The sequence below is a fragment of the Ovis canadensis genome, chromosome 3, assembly GCF_042477335.2.
Source record: "Ovis canadensis isolate MfBH-ARS-UI-01 breed Bighorn chromosome 3, ARS-UI_OviCan_v2, whole genome shotgun sequence".
Taxonomy (NCBI): Eukaryota; Metazoa; Chordata; class Mammalia; order Artiodactyla; family Bovidae; genus Ovis; species Ovis canadensis.
In genome coordinates, this window is record NC_091247.1 from 3,466,906 (window position 1) to 3,488,353 (window position 21,448).

General features: G+C 58.6%; 1 protein-coding gene across 2 annotated transcripts; it reads left to right on the forward strand.

The window, feature by feature from the left end:
* The first annotated feature begins 1,166 nt into the window (after positions 1-1,166).
* On the forward strand, positions 1,167-21,009 carry UBAC1 (UBA domain containing 1). 2 transcript variants are annotated; one of them, XR_011255071.1, is made up of 10 exons: positions 1,167-1,562; positions 5,487-5,607; positions 6,377-6,450; positions 9,809-9,916; positions 10,803-10,905; positions 11,181-11,289; positions 12,073-12,283; positions 15,378-15,464; positions 16,050-17,265; positions 17,920-18,833. XR_011255071.1 is itself a non-coding variant. In XM_069579929.1 (10 exons), the coding sequence occupies exons 1-10, from the start codon at positions 1,425-1,427 to the stop codon at positions 20,557-20,559; spliced, it is 1,206 nt and encodes a 401-aa protein (XP_069436030.1). In that variant the 5' UTR covers positions 1,167-1,424; the 3' UTR covers positions 20,560-21,009. The 2 variants fall into 2 exon arrangements, 1 of the variants encoding a protein (XP_069436030.1); XM_069579929.1 differs by lacking the exon at positions 17,920-18,833 and adding an exon at positions 20,444-21,009 and having other exon boundaries at positions 16,050-16,188.
* The last annotated feature ends 439 nt before the right edge of the window (positions 21,010-21,448 follow it).

Sequence of the window (21,448 nt, forward strand, 5' to 3'; positions counted from 1 at the left end):
AGCCCTAGTCCTGACCAGACCCCAGAGGAGGGTCTGGCTCATGGAGGCTATCGGTAAATGCTAAACTGAATAAAAGGAATTCACACACGAGCAGAATGATCACAGGGGAACACAACCTGTGTATTAAACGGGAGACATGCCAGGACCACCTCCCCATTTAGATCACCAGCCTCCGAGAAAAGGGACGGTGTTGGATTCATCTCTGCTCAGCAAAGGTCCTTGAATGGATGAGATGGGAGAGTGCAGGTCAGTCACTTGCTCCAGGTCTAGCCCGAACTGCAGAGTGGATACTGATATCCGTTACCCCCACAGAAATGAGTGTGCTGAGTCTGCGGGTCATGTTTCTTCCCTGCGGTGCTCATGCACCGTCTGAAGGCACCTCTACGGCTGCGCAGCCTGAGTGCTGGGCCCCACCCCAGAGTCCCTGACGGGGGCATAGGGGCAGGGCAGGAGAAAGTGCACTTCTAACAAGCTCCCAGGTGCTGCTGGTCTGGGAACCACACGCAGAGAGACTCTGCTTTAGTGCAATGCAGTCCAAAGAAACACAACAGCAGCCACATAGACAACCTAAAATCTAGCAGCCACAGCTTTAAAAAGTAAAAATAAGCAGTGCCAACATATTTTATATAACCCATTCTATTCCAACACGCAGTCAGCACACAGCGCTTCCCCGGTGGCTCAGCTGGTAAAGAATCCTCCTGCGACCCGGGAGACCTGAGTTCCATCCCTGGGCTGGGAAGATCCCCTGGAGAAGGGAAAGGCTGCCCACTCCAGTATTCTGGCCTGGAGAATTCCATGGACCCTATAGTCCATGGGGTCGCAAGGAGTTGGACACGACTGAGCGACTTTCACCAACTCACTGTCAATATATAAACATTGTTGAGGTATTTTTCGTGCTCTTTTCCTGCCAACTGTTTAAGATTCAGTGTGCATTTTACACTGAGACCCATCGCAAAACAGACTCGCAAATGCACGGCTCCCGCGTGGTCGGCGGCCCCGGCTAGCACAGCGCGGGCAGGTACTGGACGAAGGAAGCGGCCCCGAGAACTACAACTCCCGGCGTGCTCGGGGAGCGACCAGTGACGCACTTCTGGCGCGGCGGCGACGGCGACGGCGAGGCAGCCGCAGGAAAACTACATCTCCCGGCGTGCTCCGGGTCATGCCCTGTGACGCACTTCCGGCGCGGCGGCGACAGCGCGCCCCCGGTGGCTCAGCGGCGGGGCGAGGGCGACTGCTCGGGCGGGCGGGCAGTGGGGCGAGTGGCGGGCGGCCTGCCGACGGGAGAGCCGGGGGCGGGGCGGCGGCGGCCAGCGAGGGAGCGCGCGGGCGGCCTGGCCCCGCCCCCGGCCCGCCCGCCCCGGTGACCTTCAGGGACCGGGCGGCGGGCGCAGGCCCCAGGCCCGGGCGAAGGCGGCGGCGGCGAGATGTTCGTGCAGGAGGAGAAGATCTTTGCGGGCAAGGTGCTGCGGCTGCACGTCTGCGCGTTCGATGGCGCCGAGTGGCTGGAGGAGGCGACCGAGGACACCTCGGTGGAGAAGCTCAAGGAGCGCTGCCTCAAGCACGTAAGGCCGGCCACGGCTCCAGGCTCCCCTCTTTCTCCCGCCGCCCACTGGACCGTGGGGCTCCGGACCGGGCGCTTTATCCTCTACCTTCTGGTCCAGCTCCCCTCAAGACAGCCTGGGGGGCCGGGGCGCATCGGGGACGCGGGCTGGGAGAGGCCAAGTCGCCGCCGGAACGGGGCCTCCTGCGGTTCCTCGCTTGCTGTCGCGGCGAGGTTCCCGGAGCTGGGAGTTAGTGCCCACGAAGGTAGAGACCCGCTGGGAGAAGCGCCTTCCCCTGACCTTGCAGAGCCGGCTGCTTGGAGCCGTTTCCTGGGGCTGGCATGGGGACCGGCGCCTGGCTCTGGCCACTGGTGCGCCCCCGCACACCCTCACCGTGGCTGGAATCGCTTAAAATAGTGTGGCTTGGCCGAACTGGTCCATGCACCCCTTGCTGTCCTCGGCCTTTACGTGGATTACACTGGCAGGTCGGGGAGAGGGCCATTTTTTAAAGTTTGTTCAGGTGAAGCACCCCTTGTAGGTTCCTCAGAGTTCTAGTCTTTGTCTCTTTAAGCTTCTCGACTCTGTAAGGCAGGCCAAGACATCTGTCCGTGTGACTCAGGCTGCCTCAGGAAACTCTATCCTTTGCACGATCTAGTATCTCCATGTCAGAATTTAGGACAAAGGAGGCCGCAGCCTCTTACTGCTCATTTCACAAAAAAAGTGTGCCTGTATGCCAGTGACTCGCACGTTTGTTCTGGGCCCACCAAGAGTCTAGCCCTGGCTCTTTCTTTTAGTGTGGTCTCCAAGGACAGACTTGCAGCTATTGTTTAGTGACTCCCGCAAAATGCTGTCGGGTCCTTTTGGGAGTCTGGTTCTGTGGAGTTGTGTAATTGTTGCAAGCAGGCCGGAGAGCATTCTGGTTGCCAGAGTCCCCTTCCGGAAAACCCTGGATGTGAATAGCATCTTGGTCTCACGTCAGGGAGGAGGGGGATGTGGGCTCGCACACTTGGGCAGCGATGTTTTGGCCGTTTCTGTTTCTGATGCAGTGATGGGTGATTTCACTAAAAACCGCCACGACAGCGCTCAGCGGGAAGGCTGGGAGCCCCCTGAGCGTCCTGGCTATTAGCGCGAGGCTCACTGCTTGCCCAGTGCAAACCTCTCTGAGATGCTGTGTCTACCCGGTCAGCACAGGAGCCCCTTGAGGGCTGGAATACCTTAATTAGAAAATAATGCCACTGGAAAAATGGTACCAGTGGACTTGTTGGACACACGGTTGCCACAGACCTTCAGTTTGTGAAAAGCCCAGTATCCGGGAAGCAAAATAAAGCCAGGACACAACCAAACAGGGCATGCCTGTGAACGGAACCAGATTGTCAGTCGAGAGAGCTGCATGGCGGTGGTGGCCTGTCACCTGCTGAGTCAGGCTGGGGGGTCAGCGGGTACGTTGGTGTGGCACTTAGTCTAACTCACCAATGGGAAGGATTGGCATAACCATCAAAATGCTATGTTCTGGAGGGAAAACGAAGCAAGAACTCTTAGATTCATGGAGGCTTGCTAAGGATTTCAGGAGCACCTGGGGTTAATGAGGGAGCCAGTTTCATTAGGCTAACTATTCACATTATGCTGCCGATATTTTTATTCCAGTCGGTACTGAGGCGTATCATTTGGGATGTTTTCTGGCGTTATCCTGCTTTGAACAGAGATCTTATTCCACCCTGTAGATTTTATTCCAGGCCGAGGTGAGTGGCGGGCGAGCAGCAGGGGTCTTCCACAACCAAAAACTACTGGCATACATTTTGGGACTCAGAGCTGAGCTGTCAGGAGGTCCTCACACCTCTGTGCCTGTGCCTTCCTGGGGGCAGAGTTCGCGGCCTTGTGAGCCCTCAGGAGGCATTTCCAGTTAGGAAACGGGGTTCTCGAGTTATGTGCTTGACCGTCATCCCGGAAACCTATGCACTGAGCTTAGATCGCGGTGCCACTGCTCAGCTAGGGCTCCTCCTGCCTGGCTCCCCGCCCTGCGTGCCCAAGCTGGGGTTCTCTGTGCTTCCCTCCTGCCCCTCTACCCGGAGGGGACACTGTGGGTTTCCTCCCATCACAGGACCCCTGGGAACTTACTGGGTTTTTTTACACTTTCTGTTATGCATATACGTTTTTAAATGAATAAAGCAGCTTTGTTAGTGAAGGTTTATTATCGTGACTTTTATAGAAATGGATTGCCACTGTGGTCTTTCCCTTCTTGGTTTTGTATTGATTGGGACCACCGTGGTGGTCTCTAGCCCAAGCTTATATCACGGGGCAGAGTAAGTTATCTTGTGTAACCGGAGGGTCACGATCTTAAGACAGTGGCCCCCTGTGGCGTGCTGGGTGTTTTCTGTGTGATAAGCTCACCAGCTCGCAGCCTGCTAGCAGGGCACCACACCAAGGCGTGTCTTCACATGACACTGATGTCAAGGGGAAGAAAGGCCATCTCCAGTCCTCCGGGAAGAAGCGGGCTCGCTGGGGTCCTGCCCCAGCCATGGGCTCGGGCTGGCTTTCCCACTGCTAGGGCCCAGCTCACTCCAGCGCTGCTGCTGGGAACAAAGGAAAGCGTGAATAAGCAGGCGCAGTGTGGGTGACTCACGCTTGAGTTTTGCTCCCAGCGCCTGTTGACAGGCTGCAGAGGACAGTTTTTTTTTCAGGAGCCAGTGTGCGGATTGTTTTGGAAAATTGTGTTTCATAGACTGCATCCTGGACTTGGCACACCAGCTAGCCTGCAGATTTTAGAATTAGAAGAAGCACACCCAGTATTTCTGGGAGCAGAGCCATCGTGAGATTCCAGGGAGGAGTGTCTCTGTCATATGTGGTCAGAGTGTGTCTTACTATTGGCTGGTTTCCACCTTTGTCCCCGCCAACCCCCCCACCCCGGCTTGCGCGCATCTGTAGCCCTGAAGCCCTCGTGAGCCCTCTTTCCTGTTGGATTGCTAGAAACTCTGGTTGGTCTTCAGACACCAGTGTTGAGAGGTGAAGTGCAGGCTTAGCTTCTCCCTCGGGGTGAGCAGTTGTGTGTCCAGGTTATCTGATGGCAGAGAGAGGTGGAAAGGCGGCCCCGCTAAGCTGAGAAGGATGGTGAGGACCCTGGGGCCGGTGCATCTCCCGCGTTGGGGCAGCCTTGGCTTTAGCACCTCTGCCCCCCACATTGTGTGTTCTGGGGTTTCTGGGCTGCCAATCAGTAACACAACCACATACCAGGTGACCCCCTTCCAGCTGCCAGGCAGGCCCTGCCAGCTGTATCTGTAGCTTACTTTGGGGTCCCTGTGGCCGTTGCTTGGTGAGCTGGGGACTGAGCTGAGGCTATCCTGCCTCCTCGGGGTGTTGTGGGTGTTTGCGTGGTCAGGCCCCTGTGGCCTGCTCCCCAGGGACCAGCTCCTCTCAGCCTTGTCGCTGGCCTCCGTCAAGTGCCCCGGTGGAGGGTGGGGAGCGAGATTCCCACAAGGAAGTAGCCTGCTTGGGAAATGCTGGAATATTGTCTACCAACCTCCGCGGCATCTGGTTGGCTCAGCCGGAGTTAGCCGGGCGCGGACCACACCCCAGATCACACTTCGATCTTTAGGTTCTTGGGAGACGGCAGACCTGCCGTTTGCATCTTTAAATCACTTTCTAGATCTTCCCAGATTAAGGAGGCAGTTCGGGTAGCCGCTGGTGGGCAGCGGGGCGCTCTGCATCTGAGCCGTGAGCCTGTTGAGGGCACTTGGCGGCACGGTGGCCGGGTCGCTGCCCTCAGGGACTGGGCTGCAGCGTCTCCACCGTTGCCAGGGTTCTCTGGTTTCGTCTTGGCTTCGACTCTTAGCGAGCAAGAGAACCAGTGAGTTCTCGGCGTGGCTTGGGTGTCAGCTCCTTTATTGTCAGCATCGTGATCAACTTATCTTCTGTCCTGACATATGTTCTGTGATTTTTTCTGTTTCCTAGTGTGCGCCTGGGAGCTTAGAAGACCCCAAGAATGTGACCCATCACAAATTAATACACGCCGCGTCTGAGAGGGTGCTGAGTGACGCCAAGACCCTCCTGGAGGAGCACGTCCAGGACGAGGGTAAGGGGGCGAGGGGTCCCCGTCCCAAGCAGGCTGAGCCGGGAGACGCGGCAGCCACAGGGCTTCATTCTCCTTTGCTGAGACGGAGTGTGCGCCCTGGGGTGAAAGAGCCGCAGCCTTCCGGAGAAGCCGGATGTGACCTCTGCTCCTCAGGCTGTTTCCACGCAGAGCCAAGGTCCCCAGAGCTGCTGCGGGCCTTACTCACGGGTCGGGAAAGCGCAGCTACGGGTTGTTCTGAACGTCTAGGAAGACGCTCTTACCATGCACGTCTGTCAACTGACTCCGAGTCTCCTGCGTGGAGGCACTTGCGGAGAAAAGTTGGGCTTTCTGTGTCATTTAAAGCACGATTTTATTTGTGAGATTCCCTTACGTGGCCTCCTTTGGAAAGACTAGAATATTGTTCATCAACCTCCCTGGGTGTCTGGTTGGCACAGGCACAGTTAGCCGGGCGTTGACCACACCCTGGGTGCCTTAGCATTGAGGGTTAAGACCAGATGCTCTGACCTCCCAGACTTTCAAAACAGAGCCATTAAAACAAGCACACCGGTCCCGTCTGGTCCCCTCAGCCATGATCTTGCCGGGCCAAAGCCTGTAGGGGAGCAGGGTCAGCAGACTTGGGGGCCGAGGGAAGAGTGGGCCTCTGTGGAGCCTCGTGGAGGAGGTGCCCAGAGGGAAGCCCTGCTCCTCGGCCCTTGGGTCCCCCCTGGTGCCCTCCGTGCCGCTTCCTGGGTATAAGATAGTAACCAGCTCGCTGTGCTGTTTTCCCCAGATGTGATACTGTTGATCCAAAAGCGCGCTCCAGCCCCCCTCCCCAAGATGGCTGAAGTCTCTGCAGAAGAAAAGGTGAGCTTCAGAGTTTGGAACTGGTGATCTCTGTCGGGGGAGACTCGAAAGAGACTTCTGAGGCTGGCTGGCTGTGGGTCCTGCGGGTCCCGTGGTCACAGGGTGTGGTCACGGGCTCTCGTCGCAGCCAGGCAGCCTGTTGACCAGCGCCTCGCCTCGTGGCGGGTCCGGTGACCAGCTCCGCTTTTGGGCCATGGAGAGGCGCGTGCTGCCTGCTCCCCGGGTTGGGTTTAGTCTTGAGCTCCCGTCCCTCCTCCTCTCATTTCCTGACATTAGAAGGTCAGGAAGTCTCTAAAGACCACCCGCAACACAGAGAGCGCGGGAGCAGCGTGGGGCGCCAGCCTGCATGGAGTAGGTTCCGGCGTGGCTGGGGCCACCTGTCCCGTCTGGCTCTCGCGGGACAGGCTGCTGTGGCCTTGAAGTTGGCGCTCGGCTGAGACCCCCTGCCCCCTGATGCAGGTTCCCTGGGAAAGCTGTGCCTACGCTCGTGTGTGTTAGCCGCCCCAGAGGCTCACTCCTCAGAGAGCCTGGTCCAGGAGGCTCCCCTGTGCGGCGGCAGATGTGTTCTGTCAACAGGCCCTTTCCAACGCTCAGGCCAGGTGCCTGCCGTGCCCAGGGGCGAACGCCAGCCTTTGCTTAGCTCGAGGGGTAGAGTGTCCTGCTCAATGCTTCGAAATGCTCGGGAGAGCGTTCACCCCAAAGCAGGCAGGCCAGCCTTTCTGGGCTGGGCCCTGGGCCTGTGGCGGCCCGAGCTCTTTCGGGGCCTCCTGTGGGACAGCCACGGGAGGAGGCCCTGCTTATCTGTAGCCACACCTGCCTGGGCGCGGGCACGCCGCTCACCCATCTCCGGCAGACGGATGGGGCCTCGAGTCAGGCCTGCTTCCCAGAACTGCGGGCCGACCCGGCTCTCAGGTTACTGTTTTGGTTGCTGGCAACTCCCTGAACCGCGGTGACTTGACAGCAGGCTCCCGTCACCCCCACGGCCCTGGGTGACTTGCCAGGCGGGCTCCCGTCACCCCCACGGCCCTGGGTGACTTGCCAGGCGGGCTCCCGTCACCCCCACGGCCCTGGGTGACTTGCCAGGCGGTGACCCTCACCTTTTCTCTGTGTGTGTCTGTCAGGTGAAATATTGTAAAAACGATCGTGCCTGTTTTTGTGAATAACTCGTTTTTCAAGTCAAAGTAGTACATGTATTTAGAAAGGCAAATGATACTCCAGATGTCGTAATGAGCCGGCAGGTGCCTCTCCCTCCTGAGTCACGCGCGTGGGGGGCGAGTGCTCCGCATTCTTCGGGCTCTGTCTTCAGTGATTCTCCTCCTGGGTTCTGAACAACATCCCGGGCTGTTAGTTTTTGGATTCTCAACTCTAGACTCTGCTGGTTGCTCCTCGGTGATCGGAGCAGCTCCTCCCCCGTCACTCCCCGCTCCTCTGAATCCTGGTCAAAGATTCGGAGCCCCGTTGCCATTCTTGCGCCAGTCTCGCTCTCTGCCCTGAGCAGGTTGCTGAAGGCGAGCTCTCCTTTTTTTTGCGTGCAGATTTGTTTTCCCGGGAGCCAGTAATTCCTTCCTCGTTTTGTTTGCTCTCTGTGTCGGCTTAGCACTCATTTTTTCAGATTCTGCTCCCAAACTGATACACTTGTCTGAAACCGGGGTCACAAGTGAGGCCATCTGCTGGCGCTGCTCCAGGAGCCACCCCTCAGCTCCTCCGGCCCGTCCATCTGCGTCAGGCATGCTGCGCGGGGCTGACCGCCTGCCTCCGTGCGGCTCCTGCTGCGGCTCCCCTGTCTGCACACTCCCTGACCGCAGGCCTGCCGGCTCGGAGCAGCCCCGTTAGCACACAGGTTGCCGGGTCCGTGCCGGGCAGGCCCAGCTGGGCCCTGCGCTCGGGAGCTGGAATCGGGTCTGCCTTCCTGTTGGGAGCCTCTGCTTCCGGCTTTTTCGGGTGTTCGGCAGAATCCTGTTCCGGCACTTTGAAGAGCTGGGGTCCCATTTTCTTGCTGGCTGTGAGCCAGGACCACCCTCCACTGCCGAAGGTCACCTCCTTCCTGGCCTGCAGTTCCCCACGTCTTCAGAGCAGCCAGTGGGGTAGCTCACGCGTCGGGTCCCTCTTGCTTTAATCTCGATGACCACGGTGAGCCCCGCCCGTCCTGTTTACGGACTCGCCCGATTAGGTCAGGGACCCCCGCCCCCCCGACCCTGTCCTCCAGTCACTATGCCCTGTGCCGTGACCTGGCCCCCAGCTGCAGCCCACCTGCTCACGGGCCCCGGGCCAGGCGGCCATGAGTGCAGGAGCCCGTCTTGGGGCCGTCGTGCCCTTGTGCCTGCTAGAGTCAAACGTCTGGTTCTCCTGGGTTGGGTGGGGCCAGACTCCCGCCAGCATCTCTGAGAGGCGGAGGCCTGGAGGCCCTGTGTGCAGCCATCAGTGGCTGCTGAGGGAGCGTGCACGCTCGATGGGCCTGTGCCCCGGTCCCCAGGGTGTCCCTAAGGCGTCTCCAGGGCTGGCGGTGGAGCCGGTCTGCCCCACTCTCCTTCCTCTGTGCCTGGTCTGTGCCCCTCCCAGACTGCTCGCACGTTGACCCTGGAGATTCTGGAAGTTCTCTGGGTACTTGTTGGTAGTTTCCCCGCCTCATTTTCCCTTTTCTCTCTCTGGCACTCCCGTGGAGGGGGGACCTGCTTTCTGAGAGATGCTTGTTCTGCGATGACTGGCACAGCGTCCCCTGCTCTCCTGCCTGTCTGCACTGCGCAGCCTCGCTCTCTGCTTTCCAGGCCCGTCCTTCTCTTCTCTGCGTGTCTCTCTCCTTCACCCCCTTTCCCCACTTCTGTCTCTGTCGCGCTCGTTGCAGACTTCTTCACGTCCCTGTCAGAGGCCCTGGGAGCTCACTGGCCGCTCTGGGCCTGGCGGGTCGTGCCCCCCGCCTGCACCTGCATTCTCCTGCCCAACACCCCAGGAGCCAAGTGGCGTGGGGCTGGGCCTGCCGTCCGTGGTCAGCATGGTGCCTCTCCCCCTGGGCTCAGGGCTTCTCAGGCCGCGCCCAGGGACTCTCCACGGCCCCTCTGCGGTCTGCCCGCCCGCCCAACCTTTGCTCCCGGGCGGTGGTCATTCGGTGACCTAGGAAGCAGTGTCTGTCTTCCCCACCCGGTGCCGCCGCACTCCGGGGCCAGCAGGCCACGCCCGCCCAGTGTTCTGTCCCTGAGGCCACGCACAGAACCGTCCAGAAGCCTCCCTGCTCGTCAGGGCGTGTGGCTGCAGCCCCCAGGACTCGCGCGCTCCCTGGTTAGGGCTGTTTGTTCAGAGACCAGTCTTGCCTTCCGCCGCTCTTACACTCACGTCTGACCTTCCGATTCCTCTCCCGTGTTAGAATAAACAAGAGCAGAGAGCCCCGGACAGAGACGCTATCTTCCGAGCCACCGCCAGCCTGCCTTCCCACAACATGGACCGGGCCGTGGTGCAGACCAGCGCGAGGGACGTGAGTGCCCGCGGGGGCTTTGTGGCCACAGGGGGCCGAGGAGACCTCCTGAGAGCACTTGGGAAGCAGGGTGTAGGGGGTGCAGGAACTCTGCGCTATATTGAAGCTTTTTTGTAGGCAGATTAATTCAAGATAAAGGGTTTAAGAAGACGTTGAAAGGCAGGGCCAATAGGATTCGATACTCTGGGGAAATGTGAATTTTCTGAGTTTGGCAAAAACCTTTTAGAGAGAAATCTGACTCTTGCTTATTTTGGATCGGAAGGTTCTGAGTTAAAGCAGAGCATTTCCAGTGCTCCTGAGCCAGGGCCGGGCCAGGACTCTGTGCCCGCTGGGCAGGAGTCGGGGGTGGTGCCCCCAACACTGCGGATCAGTCTGCTGGCTCTGCCACAAGCTGGTCAGTTCAGGAACACTCCTCTGAGGGTCTCCTCCAGAGAGTTCTATGTTGGCCAGGGCATTGGAACCCGGGCACATATATCTCTCGCTGGCCAGCGCGTGTGTCTCTCACTATGGCTGAGCCTCAGTGTCGGGGAGACTGGAAATTGGTGGGTTTCTGATGACATTGCCAGCAGACCCCCACTGTGTTGAGAAGATGAACTTGAACTGGTTGCACTGAATGCTAGAGGCCCACATCAGTGGAACCCATGGAATCCGCCTGTTTTGTTCAGTGAAGCCTAAGCTCTCAGCTCGCTTAGCAGCCATTGGGCCAGACGCCTCCTCTGGGCTGGAGCTGAGCGACGGGTCCTCTCCCGCCCACCCTGCTGAGAGCCCTGTTACTCTTCTGCCCAGTTTTCTGGGCGTGACTTGACGCACAGATTGGGAGTTTCAGGCCAGGGGTGTTGTCTCGGATCCAGGCAGCTTTGTTGAGCATCTTGTGCTTTCACCGCAGTTCCAGACGGAGCTCCGGAAAATCCTGGTGTCTCTCATTGAGGTGGCTCAGAAGTTGCTGGCACTGAACCCGGATGCCGTGGAATTATTTAGGAAGGCAAACGGTAGGAGTGGGCCCGGGCGGAGGCCCACCCTTGGCCGCCACTGTTCACACTCCCCACGGAAAGGCAGTAAACGGGGCCTGGTGGACGCCTCACACCGTCGCCCGTGCCTGCACGGCAAGAGCTGATGGGTCTGTCTCAGGTTTTCTGAGGTGTGAGAGGTCAGCCACAAAAGTCTGATGCTGAGGCGGGCACTGGGCCCGCGGGGAGCTCGGGGAAGCACCCCTTGTGCGGCCGGGCATGCCCCAAGCCCTCACGGTGCCACGTCTGGCCCGCAGCCATGCTGGACGAGGACGAGGACGAGCACGTGGATGAGGCGGCCCTGCGGCAGCTCACGGAGATGGGATTCCCGGAGACCAGGGCGGCCAAGGCCCTGCGGCTGAACCAGTACGTCTGGGCCCCACGCCATGGGTGACGCCCCTCTGCCCCGGGCCCCATAACTGAGCCGCCTCCGGTGCGCATGAGTGTCGGTAGAGGACCTGGACACGTGTTCCAGAAGCACGGCACCGGCCGCCTCCAGGTCTTAGAGGGCGGTGTGCGGAGGACCCGCTTACTGGGAGCGTGGCGTGTGACGGTGGTCGTGCACCTCACCGGGCTCTCGTTTTCTGGGAACTCAGATCACAGCCTGTTCCCGGCGGGGCTGAGGGGGCCGCAGCATGCAGGCGGTGGTGTCTGGGAGCCTCCTGTAGTTTCCTGTTGCTAGTTACCTGCCCTTCAGTATGTTCAGTTCTGAAATAAACCGTCTGTAACCGCGGGGTGGTCAGCGGGCTGTGTTTTTTTCGCTTTGGATCCAACCTCTTGTGGGCACCTCCTGGGTTTGCCTCCCAGTGGCTTTCTGCGTGTGGGCATCTGTTCTGGCCGCGCCTTGTGGCAGGTTAGGGTGGGGCCGGGGCTTCAGCTGCGCTGCGTTAGATCCTCATGCAGGACTAGGCAGCTCGCGCTGGGAAGCCACAAAGTCAGAGAGGCTTTTCTTGGGACGCAAAGGCCCGGTTCCCTGGCCTGAGGTGCTGCTCAGAAGCCGTCTTCCCTTGGAGCACGTCGGTGCTCAGGGGCCGTCTTACCTTGCAGCACGTTGGTGCTCAGAGGCTGTCTTCCCTTGGAGCACGTTGGTGCTCGGGGGCTGTGTTACCTTGCAGCACGTCAGTGCTCAGAGGCTGTCTTACTTTGTAGCATGTCAGTGCCCCAGGCCATGGAGTGGCTCATTGAGCACGCGGAGGACCCCACCATCGACACTCCGCTCCCAGGCCCAGCCTCACAGGGAGAGGTGGGCGCCGAGGCCACCCCTGCCGCCGGGACCAGTGAGGAGGAGGAGGGCAGAGACGAGCTGACAGAGATCTTCAGGAAGATCCGGAGGAGAAGGGAGTTCCGTGCAGACGCCCGGGTGCGTGTTGACAGGCGGTGGGGGCACCTGGCAGGTGGAGGGGCTGGTCCTCCCAAGGCGAGTCCTGCGGGGGAAGCTGCGGCCCCCAGGCCAGGCCACCGGCCCTGCAGGGAGCGAGGCTGGAAGCGCTCTGGACATACTTGGGCCTGGAGTCTCCAGTTTGAAGTTTATAAGTGTCCTCGAGCCGTGGGGTCAGGCGGGGGCCCTGTCTGGAGGCCGGAGGGTCACCCACCAGCTGCGTGGGCCACCTTGTGAGCAGGAGGCTGGTCAGGCGGGTCAGCGCAGCATCTGGGGGACTCAAGGGCCCGGGTCCCACAGCCTCTGGCTGGACTCGGCCTGCTGACCTGAGTGTCCTTGTAGCCGCCTCTTCACCGGTCTTTTCCGTCTCCCTGTTCTTTTTCGTTATTCTCTTTTTTCATTAAGTTTAATTTTAATTCAATCTCTTTGGACGCCGTTGGCGTTTAATGAAAAAACGACAACCCAGGTCACAGCTCTGGCAGCTCCAGGCGTTAGGGCTCCAGTTCTCCATGTCCCCCGGGTTTTGCTCATGGCCCCAGTTTCTCGGGGCCTGATGCCTCGTCCTGGGCTCACCTGTGGGCTTGTTTCCATGGGAAACCGTGTGGCCGGGCCATGGGGTGCCCTCTGCTGCTGATTCAGAGCGTGCGTCTGTGGGGTTAAATGTGACCTCAGATAGCGGCCGGCTCTCGTGTTCATCAGCAGGGCTTGTGGGCCGTGCAGAGTGTCCCCCTCGGGGCGGGGCCCTCTCTATGGGATGCAGACCCTGCTCAGGGTCCTGGAGTCCAGCTCCAGCTTCCCCCGGCATGGGCCCCAGGTCTGCGTCCTGTGCATGTCACTGGGCCCAGCCCCCGCCCCCAGGGGACACCCTCTGGGAGGCCAGGGCGTTGCTGCTTTGTCTCCGCTCCTGTGGGATTTTCCCTTGAGTTGAGCTCCGTATGCAGAAGCACATGGTTACTTTAGTCCAGCGTTTCTTGGTCCCGGAGAAAGTGTGTCTCTTCGTCTTAGTCTCTTGGGAGTCCAGTCGGTTGGCCCTGGACCCTGTTCGGGAAGGGCAGCCTCTCCCCTGGCGGGTCTGCTGTTGGGCTGCACACCTTCCCCGGGGTGGGGGGTCCTGCGGGGCCCTGTGAGGCCCGCTGACGGTCGTTCACGGTCTTGGTCACCACCTTAAAGGCCTTTCCTCCTCTGGGTTGTCGTTGTTAACCGTCTTAAGTCACTCCTTTTCCCTAAAGGGTGTCGAGGCTTGAAGGGCCGGGGTCTGTGAACTTGAACCAGTCGGGGAAGGTCCGGTAAGGACGAGATGTTAGCTCAGATCCCAGGGAGAGTAGGTTGGAGAGCAAGGCTTGGATCTGAGACCGACCTTCAGCTGCCTCCGCTCTCCCGCCCCACCGCGGACGTGGCAGTGCTGTGCAGTGCCTGCGGGCGTGAGGGCCTCTCAGCGCAGCCACGTGGGGATCCTCCCTGGAGGGCTGGGGAGAAGGGCGTGGGGAGCATCTGGAATGCCCCCCAGCAGTCCTGGGGCCGAGACAGAAGTGAGGAGAGGGCGGTTTATGTTGACACTTCATGGAAAAGGCCCTCCTACCCTTGGGTTTCAGAGTGGACTCCAGGCGATTTTATGTGACGTGGATATCTGCGGAGGGGCTGTGCCTGCAGCATGCGCTGATGGGCCGGAGGTGGGGAACGGCCCAGCGGTGGGGAACAGCCCAGTGGAGCAGAGGAAGGGGGGCGTCCCTGGCAGATCAAGCACTGCAGGGGGGCTGTGCCTGTAGCGTGCACTGACGGGCCAGAGGTGGGGAACTAGCGGAGCAGAAGGGGGTCCCTGGCAGAAAGGACTGCCCCGAGCGCTCACTGCGCACAGTCCGGCTCCAGGTAAACCCTGCTTCCAATCGTCCTCACAGGCGGCTGCTGCCTCAGTTGAGTTCTCTTCGAAGCCATCCAGGTTGACTGCAGGGTGAACGGGGTGAGGTCCATGAAGCCAGAGCATGCCAGGGCCGCGTGAGTGTCCACAGGCAGACGGGGGACCGGTGGCGTGAAGCCAGCCGACACCTGGGAGGAGGTTGGGGGAAAGCATCGGGCTTCAAGGGCAGGGTCTGACTTGCCGAGAGTTAAGAGAAACCCTTGCAACTTTGGTGAAGGCTTTACCTTTCTGTGGTCGTGTTAAGTCCTGTCAAAGGTCATGCACGGAAGTCAAGGATAAAGGGAAGGAGGTGTTACGTGATTTTTGTCCTAAAAATGTAGTAGCACCCCCACTACTCCTGAACACGGAGCACTGGGCCACTGCTTCCTCCAGAAACCAACTTATGTTTAACTTACAGCTTAGATCTTGTTAATAATCATTTAGAATTAGTTTCAAGGTTTTTTTTTTTTTTTTTTCCCAAAGAAAACAGTGTGAAGAAAATCTCTCCCGGTTTCAGAAATCACTGACGTTTTTGTCTCCACTCGAGTGGGAGCGGCCGATGTGCCCTTTCTCTGACCTGCTCCTCCCGCTTGGCCAGCCCCTCTGGAGGGGGCCGTTCGAGGTGGTGGGGACAGTCCCACTCTCGAGAGTCACGGGGACACACCTGGAGGGACCTGGGTGGGACAGTGAGCCTCCAGGAGAGAGCCCCAGTTCCGCCCCTCTGTCGTTCACAGAGCCAGCAAGCGTCTCCCTGAAGCCATAGGGAAACAGTCTTGAAATAGAAACCCTGGTGGTTTTTTTTTTTTTTTTAAATTTATTTTTTAAGATGTATTCATCTCTGGTCGCACTGGGTCTTCGTCGCTGTGCATGGCCTTTCTCTAGTTGCGGAGAGCAGGGGCCACTCCGGCCATGGTGCCTGGGCTCTCGTTGCGGTGGCGTCTCCTGTCGTGGGGTACCGGCTCTGGGCTCATGGCCTTCAGCACTTGCGGCTCCCGGGCTCCAGAACGCCGCAGGCTCTGTAGTTGTGGGTGGCACACAGGCTTCGTTGCCCCAGAGCGTGTGGGATCTTCCTAGACCAGGGATTGAACCACTGAGACATCCCCTGCCGTGGTGCCGCAGCTCGACCTCCCTGGCGCTGCCGGGCTTGCGCGCGCGGCGCTGAGCCTGTGGCCTCTCCCGCAGGCTGTCATCTCCCTAATGGAGATGGGCTTCGACGAGAAGGAAGTGATCGACGCCCTCAGAGTGAGCAACAACCAGCAGAACGCCGCCGTGAGTACCGCGTGCAGCCCGGGCGTGTGGGCACCTTCCTGCACAGGCAGCTCCTCTCCTTTTGAGGTGCAACAATGGGGTAGGTGGTTCAAACAGTGTACAGACTGTAAAGTACTGAGAAAATCCTGGGCTTTGCCTCTTAGAGAGAGGTGCGCGTTCTGCGGGTGAGTGTGACGCTTGTGTGTTGGGTTACACTGACACCAAGACGATGCCACCCTGTGGACGCGTGCCCACTGCTGACTGAGCCCGGGGAGGGCTGGGGGTGACGCTGGGCCGCTTGGGGAGCAGACTCAATCCGGTCCATGTGGCCCAGGAAGGCAAGGTGGGCCTGGGCTTCAGCCGCTTCTGGATGAGCCCATGAGGTCACGCCCCGGCCGCTTCCCATGACAGGGCGCTGGTGCGCACTCGGGCTTCAGAGCTCCAGCTGCGCCCTGAGATGCGGCGCCCGCGTCTGCCGGGACAGCCGGGCTGGACTGGCCCTTGGGTCAGGGCCCCTGGCCCCTGTGGCAGCCCTGGAGCCCCCACTGCAGCGTCGAGGTTGGTGGGGGACTGTAGGCGCTGACCCTGCTCCTCTGGTGTTCGCAGTGCGAATGGCTGCTGGGTGACCGCAGGCCCTCTCCCGAGGAGCTGGACAAGGGCATCGACCCCGAGAGCCCCCTGTTTCAGGCCATCCTGGACAACCCCGTGGTGCAGCTGGGCCTGACCAACCCGAAAACCTTACTAGGTACGTGCTTTGCTCCTGCCCGGTAGGGCGGGACCTGCCCGCCACACAGATGTCCCTGGGCGATACTACGGCCGCCACGCCTGGTTGCCGCCCCTGCAGGGTTCTGGTGGCCGGGGCCTGAGTCACTGCGGGGCCCCAGAGCTTGGGTCCTGCCCGGGTGTGACAGCCTCCTGTGCGATGATTCCATTCCAGCTCTGAGAAACCAGCTCCAGCAGGTGATCCGGTCGGGAGAGTGTAGACAGCACCCAGCAGGCCAGGGCCGTGCCCAGAGGAGGCTTGGTTGGCTGGTGGCTCTTAGTCTCTGTAAGGGTTGCCCCGGCACTTGTTTTGTCTATGAGATATGATATGATATAAAGAAGCATGTATAATTTGTGTCACTTTAAAGAATGGTAGCAAAATTAATAACCACATTCCTGCTGTTCATCTTGGGAAAAAAACGGTCTTTTTAAAAAAACATAGTGCAACCCAGGCCCCCTAGAGTACCCGGATGCCCCTGCAGCTCCCGCTGCAGTGACACCCCCCCCCCCAGCCTGAGCAGGGGCTTCCTCAGCGATGTCAGTGGGGGTGTCCGTGTCCTCAGACCATTCAGTTGCCCCTCTGTGTTCTGGGCTGACCCCTGGGACTGGCTTCCTGGAGGCTGTGCGGTGTGGCATTGCAGGGCAGTGCCATGGCCGACCCTGCCGCGTGGCTGCCCGACGCCTGCAGCTTCCGGGCCGGTGGAGCTGCTCTGGGCGCTCCTGTGCCTGGTTCTCGGGGGAGAGTTCCCCCAGGGCTCCGTGCCTCGAGCCGAGTGGCAGGGCCCTGGGCGTGGGCGTGTTGAGCCTGCTGTCCAGAAAGGGAGCCCCGCCCACAGCCGCTGAGGCCCCCGCTGCCAGGTGCCAGGAGCAGCCGCCCAGGCGGGCACAGGGCTTCTGCGTGCTTGGCCGTCTCCCCGGTCTCTGGAGGACAGCCGCTTCCAGAAGTTTCAGCCACTGCTGGGAACTCCACTGCCCCTCTTTCTGACGGCTTCCGCTGTTGGATTGCCGTCGTATTGCTCAGAACCTTCTCTGCGCCTGCTGCACACTGATCCTTTCTCAGGTATTTAAATCTCCAGGATCCCTTGTCAGTTTCTGCCTTCTCTGTTGATCACTTTGATGAACAGACGTCCTATATCTCAACGCAGAGGAACATCTCTGTTTCATTTATGACATGCCTCTTTAAAGAAAGCCCTCTGATTCCAAGCTTGGGAAGACCTTCAGCTATTTCTTTTTTTAGTAGTTTTAAATTTTCTTGTTTTAAAAAGTCTGTGATATGCCTGGAAGAGTGAGTGGCATGAAGCAGGGAGTTTTTCTCTTTATGCCCCACTCCCGGGCTTAAGTGGTGTGTCTTGCGGTGAGTTTGTTCCCACTCTTTGCACCAGTACCCTCCACACTGGAAGCGTCTTCTGGCCCTCCTCCCCAGAGACCTCAGGAGGGCCCCGTGTGCCGCCAGGGTCTGTCCAAAGCCTTTCCTAAAGCGTTTGTCAGTGCTTGACCGAGTTTGTGATCTGCTAATTTGCTCTAAGCTTTTTTTTTTTGTAATTTTTGAAGGCATAGTTGGTCAGATTAAATAATTTCCCCTTTTCTGTCTAGTTAGATGCTAAGATTTTTCGATTGTGAGTGGGAGGTCAGCTTCCTGGGTGACTTTTTGCTGTCTAGCGAGATTACTGTGTGGTTTTACATCTGTTGTGTCAAGTGTTTCTTGCATTTCTAGAACTAACCACCTGGAGCGAGTGCCTCCCGGCCCACAGGCCCTGGGTCGGTGACCTGGACGGGCCGCGCACTGGTGCAGGGTCCCCGCCAGACCCCAGGCCCAGGGTCCCGCAGGAGAGAGCATCCCATGGTGAGGGCTCCCCTGCAGCCACACACTTCCCTCAACGCGTTTCCGGTAGGGTTTTTAATGGCCTTTATCTCTTTAGATGAAGGCAAATATGCACTATAGGACATTCGGAAAACACAGGGAAGCTTGAGGAAGCAGAAGGCACCAGCCCCCTGCAGCTGGTGGCTTCCTTCTGGTGTCTGGTGAGGTCCGGAGCAGGCGCAGCCGCACCGCACGGCGGCTTTCTGGTGCTTAATTTCTCATCTCGTTTGATGCATTTTCTCTTTAAAAATGAGATTGTAGCGGTTCAGGTGTTTCATTCTATGGATGCGTCACGTCCTTTGACAAATACATTAAATTTGTTAATTTATGTTAATAATATGACTTAGAAACTAAACAACAACCAAACAACAACTGGGCTGAATGCCTCCCCCGATTTGTGGCCGTCAAACCACCTGCCGCTCAGCCAGCTGCACGGCCTTGGCGCCTGGCTTTCTGCAGTGAAGCGTCTCAGACGTCGTCTCTGAATCGTGTTTCAGCTCTTTACTGTTGTTATTTAGCCTTTGAGTCGTGTGTGACTCTTGTGACCCCGTGGACTGTATAGCCCGCCAGACTCCTCCATCCGTGGGAGTTGACAGGCAGGAATACTGGAGTGGGTTGCCGTTTCCTTCTCCAGGAACTTTGAGCTCTACTAGTCCATAAAACAATGGAAACATCCTGAATTAAGAAAGAAGACAAAAATTCTAAAAATAAATTTCAGTCACTTTTATTGTTCAGTAAAGCATTTTTCCTCATAAAAAAAAACAAAACAGTGTTCCATCTTGTTGCTTTTGAACTTCCACCTGCAATAAGCTGTGTTTGGACCCGCTTCTTTGGGTACAGCTCCGACTGCCTAAGGACAGGCAGCTGGAAGGCAAATGAGCAAGCCCAAGAATGTGGACGTGTAGGCGCTTGGTGACGTCTTGGCACCTGATGGGGCTTTCTGGGTGAGAAACCCCACTCCCGCCCTCCGCCCCAGAAAGGGACCCAGCGGCTCTGTCTGTCCCTTTGAACACTTTGCTCCCAGCCTTTGCGCGTCCCTTCCCTTGTCGCCTGTGCTCGCCTGTCGTTCTGCCTCAGCTGCTGTGTTGCTCTTAGAGCTCCGTCCACAGCTCTTGGCACGTCAGGGTGCCCTTGGTCGCGTTCGGCACTTCTCGTCTCTAGTGACGTGCGAGGCGTGCGGCAGAAAGTCCTTCCTCGGGTAAATCTCCACCTCTGGTTTGCGCAGCGCTGTCCTCCTCCTGGCCTTGGTTGGGCCGCTGCTGGGAGGAGTGGGGGCGTGGGCTTCCTCACCTCACCAAGCCCGTTTTATGTTTTGCTCTCCCGGATGCCGAGTCATCTTTCCGGGTTCTCTTTCTGACATTTCAGTTGGGGGGGGCCTGGTGACTCCCTTCAGGGCGGGGAGGGTCATCACGTTGTAAACATAACGAGGTCGGACTTGCCCACTGAGCCCGGGGCTTGGGCCCCCATGACCCTGAGCAGCTGAGAGCCCGCAAACTGGGGGCCACTTCCACAGACGTGGTTTGACGTTGGCTGACATGACGAACTCTGGTGTAAAGCGGTCCTTCCCAGATTCGAGGGTGACCTTCTGCCCTGCGCTTGATTGCTCTCCACCGAGTTGGCCATCGTGTGTCTGGGCTAGAGAGCTTTTTTGCTAAGAGGCGCCTTTGTTTGGTGAGGGGTCGCTTTATGAAAGTGTTTAAAAATTCAACGTTTTCATCTCAGAGAACTGCTCATTTTTAATGTGCTGGTTTCTTTTTTTTTTTTAAGTCATTTCCTGAAGATTGAGCAGTTTGATTTTTCTACTTAGATATTATTAAGCTGGCAACATCATCCTTCAGTTCAGTTCAGTCACTCAGTCGTGTCCGACTCTTTGCAACCCCGTGAATCGCAGCACGCCTGGCCTCCCTGTCCATCACCAACTCCTGGAGTTCACTCAGACTCACGTCCATCGAGTCAGTGATGCCATCCAGCCGTCTCATCCTCTGTCGTCCCCTTCTCCTCCTGAAGATTGAGCAGTTCGATTTTTCTAGTTAGATATTATTAAGCTGGCAACATCATCCTTACATAAGTCTTTTCTGTTAGGGCGGGCCTGAAAGTGGAGTCACTGAGTCACGGGCCATCACTATTTTAAGATTCCTAGTAGCTGTTGCCATGTTGCTTTCCAGAATCCCTATGCCAGGGAATGGGGGCGTGTCGCCCCACCCCACCCACAGTGACCACGCCGCCTTGCGTATCAGCAGATGAGACTTGCGGGGCGGGGATCTGAGGGGGGTTCCCGGTCCCACGCTCACCTGGAAGCTGCTGGGAGGAGAGCTCCCGCCGCTGCTTGTTGGGCGTGCGGGACACAGTCCTCCAGCAGCTCTGCGTGTCCCCACAGCATTTGAAGACATGCTTGAGAACCCGCTGAACAGCACTCAGTGGATGAACGACCCGGAGACGGGCCCGGTCATGCTGCAGATCTCCAGAATCTTCCAGACCCTGAACCGCACATAGGCCGCGCACTCCAGCCACCTGGCCCGGAGGGCCTCTTCTTCCCAGCCCAAGGGGTGGGGAGAGTGTGCAGACCCCAGGGTGCCCCTGGGCTGGGGGAGGGGAGCAGGTGGGCCGGAGGGGACCCTGCCCTGGGTGTCGGGCGCCAGGGCTGCACTCCTGCTGGGATCTTACTGCTGAAAAACCTCGGGCGGCAGCGTGCTTGGTCGTGCCTCCAGCCTCCGACAGTGTTTACAGACAAGGCCGTCCCCCCAGGAAGGGGTCGCCTCCCTCCAACGTCCCCCTGGGCTCTTGAACCGCTACTTGAATTGACCGTAGGCACTGCTTGTAGAGTCCACTTGTTATTTGAAACAAGGCATGTTTCAATCCAAAGTGTTATTGTCAAAGGTACTAACTTGAGTAGAAGAATTCACAGATGACTTCTCTTTAATAAATAAATTCCCATTTTCCAAACTCTGTGTCTCGGTCTGGTTTCAGCCAGGGAGGAGGGACACGCGTCCTGGCGAAGCTCTTGTTCCCACCGGGAGCACACGCACTGCCTCCCCTGGGGTGCTCGTCGCAGCCACCTGCATGCTTCCTTGGCCAGATCTCGTGGCTTTCTTGGGGTTGAGAGACCGCATGTCCCTGTCTCTGAGGCTGGAGCTGAGCACCAGAGTTGATTTGCTCTTCCCGTCTCTGGCTGCCTTTTTAAGGATGTAAACACTCTCTGTTTTTAAATGAGAAACTGACCAGCCACGCCGTCTGGGGGCTGGCCTGGTGCACGCAGTGTGGACGTGGGCCCCATACGCCTCAGGGCACCTTCTTTCCTGGCAGGTGTTCAAGGGGACCCCTTCATAAGAGATGCATGCCAGGGATCAGAACCCTTTTTCAGACCCCCATGCACTGCTGGAGC

Coding starts and splice junctions, on each gene's coding strand:
- UBAC1 (XM_069579929.1), top strand. CDS start 1,425: ATGTTCGTGCAGGAGGAGAAGATCTTTGCGGGCAAGGTGCTGCGGCTG. Junction 9,917..10,802: donor TGCAGACCAGCGCGAGGGAC/GTGAGTGCCCGC, acceptor CTTTCACCGCAG/TTCCAGACGGAGCTCCGGAA. Junction 15,465..16,049: donor ACAACCAGCAGAACGCCGCC/GTGAGTACCGCG, acceptor TGGTGTTCGCAG/TGCGAATGGCTGCTGGGTGA.